The 15,780-nt window shown below is 40.8% G+C and overlaps 1 protein-coding gene and 2 long non-coding RNA genes across 3 annotated transcripts; all 3 read left to right on the plus strand.

Annotated features, from left to right (window-relative positions):
* The first annotated feature begins 3,798 nt into the window (after positions 1-3,798).
* LOC134211376 (uncharacterized) lies at positions 3,799-4,672 on the plus strand. Its single transcript, XR_009979008.1, has 4 exons — positions 3,799-3,896; positions 3,957-4,092; positions 4,154-4,457; positions 4,537-4,672. It is a non-coding gene; the product is annotated as an uncharacterized LOC134211376 (long non-coding RNA).
* A 1,281-nt stretch (positions 4,673-5,953) lies between these two features.
* On the plus strand, positions 5,954-6,657 carry LOC134211383 (uncharacterized). The gene is made up of 3 exons (XR_009979010.1): positions 5,954-6,071; positions 6,153-6,246; positions 6,453-6,657. It is a non-coding gene; the product is annotated as an uncharacterized LOC134211383 (long non-coding RNA).
* Positions 6,658-12,355: 5,698 nt separating this feature from the next.
* On the plus strand, positions 12,356-14,711 carry LOC134205826 (large ribosomal subunit protein uL16). The gene is made up of 5 exons (XM_062681438.1): positions 12,356-12,487; positions 12,776-12,802; positions 13,109-13,414; positions 13,614-13,776; positions 14,332-14,711. Exons 2-5 carry the CDS (start codon positions 12,780-12,782, stop codon positions 14,497-14,499), a joined length of 660 nt encoding a protein of 219 aa, XP_062537422.1. The 5' UTR covers positions 12,356-12,487; positions 12,776-12,779; the 3' UTR covers positions 14,500-14,711.
* Positions 14,712-15,780: the final 1,069 nt, after the last annotated feature.

The raw sequence follows: 15,780 nt of genomic DNA on the forward strand, positions 1-15,780 counted from the left end.
ATTTGTCAAACTAATTAATGCGTTGTTTAGCGCATCTTTAGGCGAATCCAGCGCACTACTTCCGAAGTTGGGAAAGTTGCCTGTATCTGGAGAAAAATCAAACTTCGGTATAAAAAGCGGTATAAATTTATTCCGGATACACAATAATAACCCAACATTGGATCAATCATTGTAATTAATCCTCAAAATTGAAAATGTACACATTTGTAGAATTTTTTGAGTAAACAATCTATCTTAAAACAGATCTAAATATTTGAAAAACATCAATTTCTGCACTGACAAAAATCCAATCATATCCATTATGTGTTGCACACATAAATTTTGACTATAGCATTTCCCACATAATGGCTACACTACTAAACTGGCAAAAATCCATAGATTTAACTCATGATGTATATCAGCGCACACATAACCATTCTCCACACGAACTACTAATAAAAAATATATCCAAATAAACTTTATGTGTGGTCTCGATTAGCAATTATTAAATAATTAGTGTGTTGGTGTTAAATTTTAATTTATGTGTGGTTCTATATCGATTATATTAGGGTGGAGCTGTTGCAAAAATTTATAACGGCGACACATATATCTTATACATATATGTTTGGCAGTGTATGTGAATTCGCATAGCATATGTGGAAACACACATAACCGTTATTAACTAATAACCTTTATGTGCATCCTCCTATAGCGGAAGGTTATTAACGCAAACATAAAATTTATTTGTAAATTTCTTTAGATTTTTGCCAATAAAAATGTATGGATTTTTATTAGTGTGTAATTCAAGCCTTCCTAAGAGCATCATTATCGGTCGCGAGCATTTTAATCGCACTCGCACAGCGCTTTCATTTTAGTTTCGTCACTCGTTTCCGTATCGGTCACTATTTTCGGCTCTCAATTTGGTTGCTGTATTCCGTACCGGTGACGTTTGACAGTTGACAGTTCATCAAATAGCAGCGCTCTTATCGCGCTACCAAATTTGGTCACCTGTCAGTCGCTGTTATAGCAGCGCGTTTAGTAGCGACCGGTAAAGTGTGAAGTAATGATACTGCGCTGCCAAACGGCTTAAACTTACCACCGGTAATCTTGCTCTAAACTATGTTTTTATCTATTGTTATGAAAACTCATATGTGAATATGTACGTTATGTGGAAGATATTGATTTGGAAAATGTATTGGAGGTAACCACTTTCCCTTCGATGGGACTCGAACCCATGACCCTACAGTACGCTAGACTGGTGCTTTAACCAACTAAGCTACGAAGCACCTCCGTCGGCCTTCGCAACCTAGCGGCTACTGAACGGGCTCGAGATTCCCAAATTGGACGCATAGTCAAATCACTCGCAATCCATTTCTCAAGCCAATACTTCCACATGTGTAGATATTGTACACGTCCACATTAGAGGAGCGTGAGTATTTAGAATGACTGGCGGCTATACACATTCTTCATCAGCAACGGTGAGTGCGATGAGTACCCAACATGTTCCGGACAGCAGAACAAAGGGAACCGAAGCGACAATCTTTATCTAGTAACTAAAATATCTTTTTTGGGTCGTTCAAAAATTACGTCCAAGGTTTGAGGGGGGGAGGGGGTCCGAATTTTGTGACAGTTTGTGACAGGGGAGGGAGGGGTTCGTCTTATGTGACATCCACCTTCAAAAAAAATTTGACTGCATTTAGGAACAATTTTCATTTTAAAAGATATATTCAAACTGATAGTAAGGGACATAACTCACTATGCTATTGTAAAAATAGTGTACGAAAAAGAAAAACTAAAATAATCGCCAAAATAAAAATGACACATGTACACGGAGAAAAATGAGAAAGCTAGTTAGCTTATTATTTATCCCTTTTCAACCTTTTCCTACTTTTAATCTTTTCTGCGCTTATGAATTAAGCATTTGTAATGCTTATTTTGAATTTAATCCTCCTGTTTGCATAACAAGTAACCTTTTTAATCTTCCGACTTGAGGTTTCCATTTTTATAAAGTTTTCCAAATTATAAGTTGCCTACATTATTTAACACGCACGAGTACTCATTTTTTCCTGTTCTCTCTGATATTATAAGCTGCGCCATGAGCTGGCAAAGGTAAGTTATTTATTTCACCTGAAATAAATGAGTTTTTTCAGTTTACGCTTTGTATTTTTATCCCAAGGTCCCGATTCAGGCGTCGCTACGCCACCAGTAGCTACAATAACGACCGTTCGGAAGTAAAACTCTACTTTTTGGATCATCGAAAATGTCCGAATTATGCTCATCAGCGATCAACTCTTCGAAATAAATGCCCTAGTCGTGAAGCTCTGTCCTGGGGAAACTGTGACAGATAATTCGGCAGCTATAGTGAAATTCTCGGTGGCGTCTAATGTGATGATGAATATCCCGCTCCACTTGGGAACCGTCGCAATGCTGCTGTTATGTTTATAAGATTACATCTAGTGCGAGTGACGTATATTTAAATTTCAAACTTAAGATTATTTAAAGAATAAAACATCTTTTTTTTTAAATATTGAAACATCAACATGTTTTCATTTCAACAAAATGCTGTTTCCATTTCGTTTTGTAAATAATGATCGTTAAGTTGAATAAATAACGTTTAATCTTCGTTAGATAAAAATGGAATAATCATTCCAAAAGATTAAACTCGAGTTATTCATTCGAAGCTTACTGTTCAATTAAGCATTGCAATGAGTGGATAGACTGAATATGGATTTAGATTATAATTTAAGCTATTTAGCTTTTTTATTTTTATCCGTGTACGTATAGGGGGAGGGGGGGGTCAGTGATTTGTGACAGTTTGTGACATGAGGGGGGGAGGGGGGTTGAAAATGCCGAAAAACGATGGACGTAATTTTTGAACGATCCCTTAAGGAAGCCATACAAACACAAAAGGCTCGATGTACCTCAACCAATTGCAAGTTTTCGTCAGGAGAAGTTAAGGTGACTCGGGGAGGCACTAAACACCGTGTTATTTTTCCTATATTTTGTCTCTTTCTAGCATTTTCACCTCGTAACTTTGGAGCGGCGTATTTCGGTTTTCAGTTGTTTGATGGAACTGTAAATGTATCAGCATGTAGATCGCGAGTAAGCACGCGCCGGTGATACTTTTTCAAAATCATCTCCTGTACATCCTCTTATTTTTTATTTCTATCCGTAACAATGTACTTCATACTGATAGTGAGAGTGGATATGTCCTTATCATCTCTATCTACAGTGAGACAAAAGTCTCCACCACTGCTCTGCGATCGTTTCATCACGCTTAGATCAGTTTACCTATTTTTGGGTACTTGTTTCACCCATATATGAGTATTGTATGCATTACCTATATTCAAATATAATATATTAACAATATAGCTCACTTCATAAATCTCCATATATTAGGCAACGGACAGCATAATCACACCATCTTGCGTCACAAAGGGTAACTAACGCCTGAAAACGATAGCCAAGGGGGTGCCATAATTGCAAAAATTACATAATTTACAATGTTTAACTATTTGAATTAAATATTTTTTAAATTTTATTTTCCAACTAAGGTATCAAAATGGGGTCCAAGGATAATTTCTAGCATATTATTTCGACATGTTATACTGCATATTGCATTCTACTTTTAAACACCCCTCGGAAGGTCTCTTTATTACATTGCTTGCCCTTTGTGACACCGCGTCGCTACTGTGCTGTCCGTTGGAATCAGCCAGAGTGAACTATATTGTTAATATAGTATATTTGCTATATTATCGGTGAAATGTACTGATATTATCGGTAATATTTACTGATTTTTTAAGTAAACTGAGTTAGGTGAATACAATTCACCCATATTTGGATGAAAAATGGAACATAACTGAATCCGTCAGAATTGACAAGTTGTTTGCAGAACATAACTGATCTCGTTATAAAGAGTAAGGTAATTGAAAAAATGAATCAAGTTCTCTATAATATTTTCAACTTTTTATTTTCAGTTCCAACGCATTTGCCTCCGATACCGTTGTAAAATTCCTTGCACGTAGCCCGAAGCCCTGAGACTCATATTTATTCTATTCGCTGTTTTCCGATCCTGCTGCTGTGGCTTCCGGACTGATTATTTTCATTTGTCGGGTAAGTTATTTAATTTAATGGAATTTTAATAACTTTATTATAATCATCTACATTGTTTTAGAACTAAGCATGCGGCGGATAACCAATTGTTTCGCCCAACTGATCAGATATTGGCGGGTCCGGAGAAAGCTGATGACCTTTCCCAGAGGCAACCGAAAACATGAGCGTTGGAGGAAAAACCTAAAAGAAGTCATTCAAGGAGTCATCGAGAATTCGCGAGATGAAACCGATGAAACATGAACGTTTGCGCGAAAAAGTGAAAGCAAAGGCTTCTATGCTGCTATTCCTTTTCGTATCGAGCGCTGGTTTTCTTTGCAGCTATGCGATGCCAAAGTAGCTTCCGGATCGTTGATCTTGATTTAAAGGTAGGCTCTTCATATTTGCATATGAAGCATATTTTAGTTTTTATCGAGGTTTTTATTTTGATTTTAAATACATTTTTAGATACAGTACCTGTGACGACGGATCGTTTGTTTCCTCGTACTTCTATCATCTTATAGCTGCCATGTTACGGGATTATACACCGTCAAATTTCCATGGAATCCGTGATCCGGTGCCTGCTGCGATTAACCAATTCGACCGAAGCTGCTGCCTGACCCGATCAACCAAGCTGTCGTAGGTTTTGGTTTCGCGTGATATTAATATTTCGATCATCAGTTTTGGTAAGGCAGCCGTTTCCCAACATTCGACAACAAGCAGATTATTATGTATTGTGGTTCGATTAAAAAGGCAGGTCAAGATACTGCCGTCTATTAATAAATAAAAATTATAAGAATTCGCACAATTGGCTTATTTATTACGTGCGGAATACGAAAAATTTATCGATTGCTATTTTCAATACCAAAACAAAAAGTTCACTCATATGTGAGTTAATTTCACCTATAATAGTATACCCATAAATAGGTAAACATTACCAATTTTTCTGAAATTGGCTTGTACTCAAATATGGGTAAATGCCATTTCACCCATAAATAGGTATGTGCACTTTTTGTCGATTATGGGTACTCTTCACCCATATTTCACCCATTTCTCTATAGAGAAGAAAACAATAAAAAATAACTTTTTTAAAAAAATCGCCGATGAAATATTTTAAAACACCCCGTACCTCATTTCTACACAGAAAAAACAAATATTAATACAATTAAAAATGATGTCCTTTGTATCTGAAAAGCATGTTTCTTTCTTCAAAATAAAAGTCAAATCTCTAGCAGTAAAAGTATTTTGTTTGATTTGAGAGAAACTTTCCCTTGTTGAAAACCTAAATTTAAAAGTTCCCCTTTTCAACTTGAGAATTGTACAACTGTCAACTCACCTTGCACGCTTAGCACCTTATCACAAAACAAAATAGAAATCTCGGTTTCATAATACTATGGGATATTACAATAACAAAAATTAGGAAAAAAAATTTCAGCTTATAGTTAATAATAGTAAAATATAAAATATTTTTCATGAAAACTAAGTTTAATAAACAATAACTCAAAAAGCCAATAATATCAAATATACGCTACCTAAATAATCTTCTTATATATAAAAATGAAATGGTCTGTGTTCGTATCCGCATAACTCGAAAACGGTTGGATGGATTTTCTTCATTTCTTCAGCAAATATGTTCGTTATCGTTTCCGACGGGTTTATATGATATTTCCTCATGCGAAAATCGAGAGAAAAGTTGAGTAAATCATGGAAAACTAAAACCAAGATTCGTATGGCAATTTTGCATGGGCAGTTAAGAACGCGTATTTTCGCCTACTATGCAGGACAACGTCTGCCGGGTCGACTAGTTACATATAATATTCATCAAAATCCTTATGAGAATAAATACAATGTTGACCATCTACCGAATTGCTGTTTACCCACAGTGCAATCGACGGCGGCTCGTGCTGAGTGCTGACATCGCAGTAAAAAGAGTTATTTATCAGGTTTATTGTGCCTACTTAACGAGCAGAAAATCCTGGTTATGTGCACAGATACTTTATTAGGTAAGTAAATGAATATTATTCTGGTAAAAATCCTGCTGCCCGAGTTTTACCTCATACTTCGTTTCGTTTTAATCATTGCAGAAATGCGCTCCGTTTTTATCATACGAAACCGTCCAGGAGTCCGGAAAAACGGGAAGTTGGGTTAATTATGTTTCAAACCCTGGGAGTTCGTAAGGTAAGAATATTTCATTGATGCGCTATTACTATAAATCAAGAGACTCGCGCAAAAAATTGTTTCTCGCATCATTGAAAAAATGGTACCTTTAGCGTAGTGCCATAACTGCTTGTGGGAGGTTTGCAATAATGCGAGGAAAATAAGTTAACACGACTTCTGCCTTCTATTTTACCAAGACTAATAATTTATCGTAACCATGTTTGCAGGCTGCGAAAGTTGGAAATCTACGGATTATATTTCTGAGCGGTGGCCGTGACAGGAAACTGTGAAGATGGACCGACGAAGCCTTATATGTTAAATATTGACACCATCAACATCAAGCCCAACCCAATGTACAATGGCAACAATGGGATAAACATTTTTCAACATGTAAAAGTTTTTTACTACGTACCTACTGGTTCAATAAACTAAATATCGAATTCTAAATATTTTGAAAAATTTCCATGAATTGATTTTGAAAAGTTTGTGAGTCTAAAACCAACTCCTGTTGTGAAAACGAAATAAGTCGGTTTTAGCACCAACGAACTTTTTAAAATTTTTGTTTGAAATATTTTTTGTTTACAAAATTCAAAACACCTGCCATTATAGAGTATCACACTTTTATTTTCACGGAGCGTTGAAACTTCGTTCGAAACTTCGTTCAACTTCGTTTTGAAAGTTCAAACTTTTAATTTTAGAGTGGAATGCCATTTTTAAACCCTTGTTGACACAAAAGTTCCTGTATTTTTATTTTAAACATAAGCAACTCTCTACGAAAAAGAACCAACGCAACTTTTTATTTTAACCAATGGTTTTTTTTTTTAAATTTTTTTAATGATATTTCTTTCTGTTATTATAATGACCTTGCCTAACTTTCAGTGAGGCACGGCAAATGCTGGGTAAAGCGTACCATTGGTACTTCGCGTACCTGAAGGAATAAAATAGACCCCATCTCGCGGTCCTTAGCCTCTTACCCAGCAACTCCTATCCCTACCTCCCCGCGGTGCTGGCCGGGATACGAGCAACCTTAGGGAAGATCGGGTAACCAACCCCGGTGGGAACTATGGTCGTATGCTGACAGGGAAGGGGGTTTGCTCCTCTCCGGAGGTGCAAATCTTATTGAGCGTCTGTTCTCCATGTCAGGATCGGCTCACAACAGCGTCTGTTCTCCATGTTAGGGGCGGCTGATCATCGTCCGAGTGCCAGCGAGGGACTCTATGAAACTGTGCACCATGGTCCACCGGAAATAAAGGAAATGGTCCTCCGGAAATTTAGGGGTTTGGTGTCAGGCCCTGCAAGCCAGCCTTTAAAAAATCATAAGCAACGAACAATCAACAAGAGAGTACGGACCGGAACCATCGGCGAAGACCACTGCGACGAAAAGGGACTAGCGATTGGAAACTCGGTTCGTGGAACTGCAAATCTCTCAACTTCATCGGGAGCACACGCATACTCGCCGATGTGCTCAAGGACCGTGGATTCGGCATCGTAGCGCTGCAGGAGGTTTGTTGGAAGGGATCAATGGTGCGAACGTTTAGAGGTAATCATACCATCTACCAGAGCTGCGGCAACACACACGAGCTGGGAACAGCTTTCATAGTGATGGGCGATATGCAAAGGCGCGTGATCGGGTGGTGGCCGATCAGTGAAAGAATGTGCAAGTTGAGGATCAAAGGCCGGTTCTTCAACTTCAGCATAATCAACGTCCATAGCTCACACTCCGGAAGCACTGATGATGATAAGGACGCATTCTACGCGCAGCTGGAACGTGAGTACGACAGCTGCCCAAGCCACGACGTCAAAATCATCATAGGAGATTTGAACGCTCAGGTTGGCCAAGAGGAGGAGTTTAGACCGACTATTGGAAAGTTCAGCGCTCACCGGCTGACGAACGAAAACGGCCTACGACTAATTGATTTCGCCGCCTCCAAGAATATGGCCATTCGCAGCACCTACTTCCAACACAGCCTCCCGTATCGGTACACCTGGAGATCACCACTGCAGACAGAATCACAAATCGACCACGTTCTGATTGATGGACGGCACTTCTCCGACATTATCGACGTCAGGACATATCGTGGCGCTAACATCGACTCTGACCACTATCTGGTGATGGTTAAACTGCGCCCAAAACTATCCGTCATCAACAATGTTCGGTACCGACGACCGCCGCGGTACGACCTAAAGCGACTGAAGCAACCTGATGTCGCCACTGCATACGCGCAGCATCTCGAGGCAGCGTTGCCGGAAGAGGATGAGCTCGATGGGGCCCCTCTTGAGGACTGCTGGAATACAGTCAAAGCAGCCATTAACGACACAGCGGAGAACAACGTCGGGTATATGGGTCGAAGTCGACGGAACGATTGGTTCGACGAAGAGTGCAGACAGATTCTGGAGGAGAAGGACGCAGTGCGGGCGGTCGCGCTGCAGCAAGGTACCCGGCAGAACGTGGAACGTTATAGACGGAAGCGGAGACAGCAGACCCGCCTTTTTCAGGAGAAGAAACACCGCCTGGAAGAAGCGGAGTGCGAGGAGATGGAACAGCTGTGCCGTTCTCAAGATACACGCAAGTTCTATCAGAAGCTCAACGCATCCCGCAAAGGCTTCGTGCCGCGAGCCGAAATGTGCCGGGATAAGGATGGGAACATCTTGACGGACAAACGTGTGGTGATCGAAAGGTGGAAGCAGCACTACGAGGAACATCTGAATGGCGCTGAGAGTACAGGCAGTGAAAGTCAAGGCAGCGGAGGAGATGACTTCGTCAGTTCAGCGGACGATGGAAGTCAACCAGCCCCCACCTTGAGGGAAGTTAAGGATGCCATTCAACAGCTAAAGACCAATAAAGCAGCTGGTAAGGATGGTATCGGAGCTGAGCTCATCAAGATGGGCCCGGAAAAGCTGGCCACTTACCTGCACAAACTGATAGTCAGAATCTGGGAAACCGAACAGCTACCGGAGGAGTGGAAGGAAGGGGTTATATGCCCCATCTACAAGAAAGGCGACAAACTGGAGTGTGAGAACTTTCGAGCGATCACCATCCTTAATGCCGCCTACAAAGTGATATCCCAGATCATCTTCCGTCGTCTGTCACCATTAGTGAACGAGTTCGTGGGATGTTATCCAGCCGTCTTCGTTGACGCCCGCTCGACAACGGACCAGATCTTTACTGTACGGCAAATCCTTCAAAAATGCCGTGAATACCAGGTCCCAACGCACCATCTGTTCGTTGATTTCAAGGCGGCATACGACAGTATAGACCGCGTAGAGCTATGGAAAATTATGGACGAGAACAGCTTTCCTGGAAAGCTTACCAGACTGATCAAAGCAACGGTGGATGGTGTGCAAAACTGTGTGAAGATCTCGGGCGAACACTCCAGTTCGTTCGAATCGCGCCGGGGACTAAGACAAGGTGATGGACTTTCGTGCCTGTTGTTCAACATTGCGCTAGAAGGTGTCATGCGGAGAGCCGGATGTAACAGCCGGGGTACGATTTTCAATTGATCTAGTCAATTTATTTGTTTCGCGGATGACATGGACATTGTCGGCCGAACATTTGCAAAGGTGGCAGAACGGTACACCCGCCTGAAACATGAAGCAACAATTATATAGTTGTTGGACTGGTGGTGAATGCGTCAAAGACAAAGTACATGCTTGTGGGCGGAACCGAGCGCGACAGGGTCCGCCTGGGAAGCAGTGTTACGATAGACGGGGATACCTTCGAGGTGGTCGAAGAATTCATCTACCTCGGATCCTTGCTAACGGCTGACAACAACGTTAGTCGTGAAATACGAAGGCGCATCATCTGTGGAAGTCGGGCCTACTACGGGCTCCAGAAGAAACTGCGGTCGAAAAAGATTCGCCACCGCACCAAATGTGTCATGTACAAGACGTTAATAAGACCGGTAGTCCTCTACGGACATGAAACATGGACAATGCTCGAGGAGGACTTGCAAGCACTCGGAGTATTCGAGAGACGGGTGCTTAGGACCATCTTTGGCGGTGTACAAGAAGACGGTGTGTGGCGGCGAAGAATGAACCATGAGCTCGCCCAGCTCTACGGCGAACCCAGTATCCAGAAGGTAGCTAAAGCCGGAAGGGTACGATGGGCAGGGCATGTTGCAAGAATGCCGGACAGCAACCCTGCAAAGATGGTGTTCGCTTCCGATCCGGCAGGTACGAGACGACGTGGAGCGCAGCGAGCGAGATGGGCAGACCAGGTGCAGAACGACTTGGCGAGCGTGGGGCGTATTCGAGGATGGAGAGATGCGGCCTCGAACCGTGTATTGTGGCGTCAAATTGTTGATTCAGTGTTATCTGTATAGATGTAGACTAAATAAATGAATGAAAATGAATGAACTTTCAGTGAAAAAAAAATCAGTGGTATACATTAAAGAGGCTGCACAAAAGATATTTTAGTTACTAGATAAAGATTGGCGCTGTCGTCGCTGTCCGGAACATCTTTTGCTGGCGAGGATAGGGGAGCTAAATGTCAAAGAAGGAAAATCCATACGGTTTGACAGGTATGTACCACACATGTTTCGGACAGCAGAACAAAGGGAACCGAAGCGACAATCTTTATCTAGTATACTCAGAAATTAATTTATTCTAAATAGATTAAAAGTCATTCTAAATGGCTATTCGCCTGGTTGACCCCAAACTCGTATTTCATCCAACAATACCAAGATAGTATAACTTAAAGAAAATCGTTCTCTAGTATAAATGAGGTATTACTGTTTAGTTTATTTTGGAATTGAGAATGATTTCTGGGTTATGTTTGTTTGTTTTTGTTTTGTTTCTAATAATTGAAACCATAAAAATCAAAATCAAAATACAATTTTTATAGGTTTATTAAATTAAAATCTTCGGAAAATAGCGGTACGGAACCGGGGCCTTGTTGACATTAAACTGGAACAAAATGCGTGTGGCTAGCCATTATCCTGCGCTTGGCTGTCTTCCGCCGAGGATGGAGAAGCTCGGTAATACGGGAATAAACGGGGTCTAGTTGTCTCGCTGAACATAAATTAGGTGGGTGCGAGTGATTTTGGTCCTACGTGCTTAACTGTCTCACCAAGAATGTTTCATTCGACCCGGTGACAAGCGCGGTGTCATCATCATCAATAGACATAGACCGCTGTCATCATTAAAACGCAGTATGAAAAAAAAATTATAGCCCAGGACATCCTGGCTACGATCTGGCGATGGGCTAAACAATAGGATGTCAGTAGCCTGGTTTCATTAGCACCAGATAGAAAGCAATAAGCGCATATTATTTCATGGTGAAGCACTTTTGCTTTAGGCTCGAGGATCTGGGGAAAAATAATGAAATTGATAGAAACAAAATGTATGCTATTTATTTTTTGTATCATGTTGGCTTACCAAAATAACATTCACATGCCGACACAAGGGTTTCCGGTTCTTTCGATCGGGTGATCCACAAAAATACGAAATCTAACCGTCCCGCATCGTGCAGGTGCTGGAATGACTTTTCGCAGCGAAGCTGTTTTGAGCGCCAGTGGCACCTCAAGCATTCCTCGGGTAATCCAAATGCTTCGAGCCGTGATACTCGTGTGTGTGGCACAGATTAAAAACGGGAACCATGATATAGCCGCTCCGCGAATGTTGTAGTCGTCGTCCTTGAGGAAGAGCTACCGTTGCTTTGCAAATCGCCAAAATGTGCCAGCGAACGGCCACTCCATGTGCATTTTCCGCTATGTAGAAACGGTTGATTTACCGGGAAATTAATAAACACCCGTGACGGAACCGAGGATGGAACTATAAAAAAAAACTACGATGGACATTTTTCCGGAAATCATCCACCCAACGCGGTGGCAAGTAAATGAAAAACATATTTTATACAAAAACAAAATGCTAAATAAAAATAATTTCGTGATATTGCAGCTTAGTATAAATTACATTAGTAGATAGTATACATATTATACTATGCATAGTTTAAAAGTACAAAATGACTAAAAAGGTTTATTTCAATGCTTTCACAGATTTATTTTATTTCTGAGTGTATACATGAAACTTCGATAATAATCAATTTTTTTCTGAGTGTATGGCTGATTATTTTGGGATTTGAACGCACTCATTTCACCACCCCTGTGAGCTCCTGTGATTCTGCTTGGTGTGTGCAACCCTGCCCAGCCGGAAACTGACAACGTCAAAGCAGCTGTCAATTCGCGATAACTTCACTCTTTCCGGCATTAGTTCGCTGCTAGTGAGCACACATTTTTGTGAGCGCTGGTGAAATTAACACCGTGTAAGTTGATAATTTGCGACTGAATAGAGTCAAAAGTGTGTGAAATGAATAGATTACGTTGTGGCAATTGTGAGAATATATTTTACCCTAAAGTTTTGCGGAAATTCTGTGCAAAAAATTCAAGTTTAAAATTGACAAATTTTCATGTCAACACTTGCTGTGGTTTGTGCTTTCGTGCGTTGTGAAATAAGCGGACGTTTTTATGAACACGAAATAAATGAATGTAAAAGGCTCGGAATTTATCAAACTGAAATCTAATTTGCTTTTTATTTCTCTCTTCTATTGCAGCAAAATGGGAAGACGTCCCGCAAGATGGTGAGTATTTTGTATATTTTTATTATTGGCTTCTGTTTGTCGTTTGTCCTTGAATTTGTTTGAAAGTAGGAAGCCTTCCTAACCCGTTAATAAAAGGCGAGTCATTGAAATTATGATTCATTGGCTCCCAGCTGGAGGAAGGCAGATTAAAATCAAGACAAACAATAGGGTGAGAAAGATATCCTACATTCGATGGAATCGCTTCTCAATGTTGTTTGTTACAGAATAATACTTGTTAAAGCCAATTATTTCCTTCCTGCTGTCGACAAGAGAGTCCATTTCTAACCTTCTATTTTCTCATTTTAGTTATCGCTATTGTAAAAACAAGCCGTACCCAAAGTCGCGGTTCTGCCGTGGTGTCCCAGATCCGAAGATCCGTATCTTCGATCTCGGTCGCAAGAAGGCCGCCGTCGAGGACTTTCCGCTGTGCGTCCATCTGGTGTCCGACGAGTATGAACAGCTGAGCTCGGAAGCGCTGGAAGCAGGCCGTATCTGCTGCAACAAGTACCTGGTCAAGTTCTGCGGCAAGGACCAGTTCCACATCCGTATGCGCCTGCACCCGTTCCACGTCATTCGCATCAACAAGATGTTGTCGTGTGCCGGAGCCGATAGGTAAGTTTCGATTACCGAGGGTGGCATTCCCCACATTCGACGGTTTTCCGTGATGATACGCTTTTTCAGAGCATTGGGTTATGAACAAATCCGTGATTACCCTTTTACACGTTGACACATTCTGATTGATGTTTTTCCTGTTGACTATGGAATCATATTTCGTTTTACGATTCTAAGCACATCCATTCTTCTTTTGCAGACTCCAAACTGGAATGCGTGGTGCCTTCGGTAAGCCCCAGGGAACCGTTGCCCGCGTTAACATTGGCCAGCCGATCATGTCGGTGCGCTCCAGCGACCGTTTCAAGGCCCAGGTCATCGAGGCTCTGCGTCGTGCGAAGTTCAAGTTCCCCGGCCGTCAGAAGGTGAGTGAGATATTAGAGTCATACTTTCCGACGAAAACTAGACAGCGCTGTCAGATAGAACTCAAGCAAGTTTGAAAGCTGCTTCCAAAATTCAAATAGTTTCATTTCACATTTAAGATAGGGGGAAAGACGGCTTTGGCAGGTTTTGTTCTATTATTGGCAGGGGGGTTTTTATCGACCAAATTTTATGAAATTTGGCCACAATATTCTTTGATATGCAAAGAATGTTTAGGCCAAATTTGAGCCTAGTCAGTCAAAAACCCCTCTGCCAATAATAGAACAAAACCTGCCAAAGCCGTCATTCCCCCTACATCTTCACCTAAAGCTTATAGCTTTGCATATATGGATCATATCTATCGGAATTGCTAAATTTCTATCTGAACGCACTACCTTTATGATGAGTAAGCTATTCAGAGCACAGGGCTCTGACATTCCCATGATTAGAACTTCCCTTAATCACGTTGACTTCTTTCTACTGATTGATCTACTAGCCAAAAAAATCTCGCGTGATTGAATGCCACAACATTGTTTAATAACAAATTCCTCCCTTTGTAGATCTTCGTCTCGAAGAAGTGGGGCTTCACCAAGTACGACCGCGACGAGTACCAGAAGCACCAGGATGAAGGTCGCCTGGTTGCGGACGGATGCGGTGTCCAGTTCAAGAACGACCACGGACCGTTGGTCAAGTGGGAACAGCACCAGCGCAACCGGTTCGCCGTGTAAGGAGGAAACTCTTTCCCAGCCGAATGAATTGCGTTTTGTGTATTGGAAAATGGTTGATGATGGTAGAAATGTGGAGTGGTGGCCTGAGAAACTGATATGCCCCGCCAAGGACTGAGAATGTATGAAGGAACAGAAAGGAGGAAAATGTCCGAAAGGAAGAAAACAAGTCCAGGAGAATAAAGGATAATCCATATTTTGCTGGCAAAATGTAAGTTTTTGAAGATTATATTTCGATGACATGCCAATGAAAGCAGGAAAAACTGGAATTCGAACCAATCGAAATTGCCTTGCGCGTATACTAAGGGTCTGTCTCAATTGGATAATTAAACTTAAAAGTGACATTTCAATAATTATCGAATAACCCTGCTCGCAGAGCAAGATTACTTTTGACAGATATCGAATCATTTTCCATCGATGTCCTATTGGAATTGCTGGGTTGCACCAGCTATTCTTATTACGGGGTAATTTTTTAATTTTCGAACTTTCACTTTTAAGTTTAATTCTCCAAATGAGACAGACCCTAAGGGTCTGTCTCATTTGGAGAATTAAACTTAAAAGTGACAGTTCGAAAATTAGCAAATAACCCGGTCATAAGAATGGCTGGTGCTACCCAGCAATTCCAATAAGACATCGATGCAAAATGATTCTGTATCTGTCAAAAGTAATCTTGCTCTGCCATCAGGGTTATTCGATAATTATTGAAGTGTCACTTTTAAGTTTAATTTTAGTTTAATTCTCCAAACGAGACAGACCCTAAGAGTCCCTAAGGGTCTGTCTCATTTGGAGAATTACACTTAATAGCCTATTCAGATTGGGCTATTTATGACTTTGTTAAGTGAGAGGGTATCCAATTATTACGAGGTGTTCAGACTGCAGCAAGATAATATATCTTGACGTTTCCATGCTTCCTCATTTGCACGCTAATACAGGGCTGAATTAAAGGAGAGCTTTAAAATTTAATTTGCGAAATCAAGCATTTGTGTGGCGACAATCGAACATTTTTTTCTGAACAAAGTTTCTACGAAAAAAAATATAAAAAAAAAAATATGAAAAGGGATTTTTGAAGAATATTTGAAGCTCTCATTAAGGATAATGAGCGAAGCTACATTCATTAGTTGGGTGCGCCGTTCTTCGGGGAATCAGACTATTCCTCAATTTATTTTTAAGTTTAAAAAGTATTTTGATTCTGTACTATGATCGAACGGAGATTTAGATACTTTTGGGAATTCTCACAAATAAATAAAAAAAAGGACGATTGGACCAATTTTCAAGAAATATTAT

The sequence above is a fragment of the Armigeres subalbatus genome, chromosome 1 (assembly GCF_024139115.2).
Source record: "Armigeres subalbatus isolate Guangzhou_Male chromosome 1, GZ_Asu_2, whole genome shotgun sequence".
Classification (NCBI taxonomy): domain Eukaryota; kingdom Metazoa; phylum Arthropoda; class Insecta; order Diptera; family Culicidae; genus Armigeres; species Armigeres subalbatus.

Excerpts from the sequence above, each read along its gene's own strand:
- LOC134205826 (XM_062681438.1), top strand. The coding sequence starts at position 12,780 with ATGGGAAGACGTCCCGCAAGATG. Across the intron at positions 12,803-13,108 it reads GGAAGACGTCCCGCAAGATG|TTATCGCTATTGTAAAAACA; the intron begins GTGAGTATTTTG and ends TTCTCATTTTAG. Across the intron at positions 13,415-13,613 it reads TCGTGTGCCGGAGCCGATAG|ACTCCAAACTGGAATGCGTG; the intron begins GTAAGTTTCGAT and ends CTTCTTTTGCAG.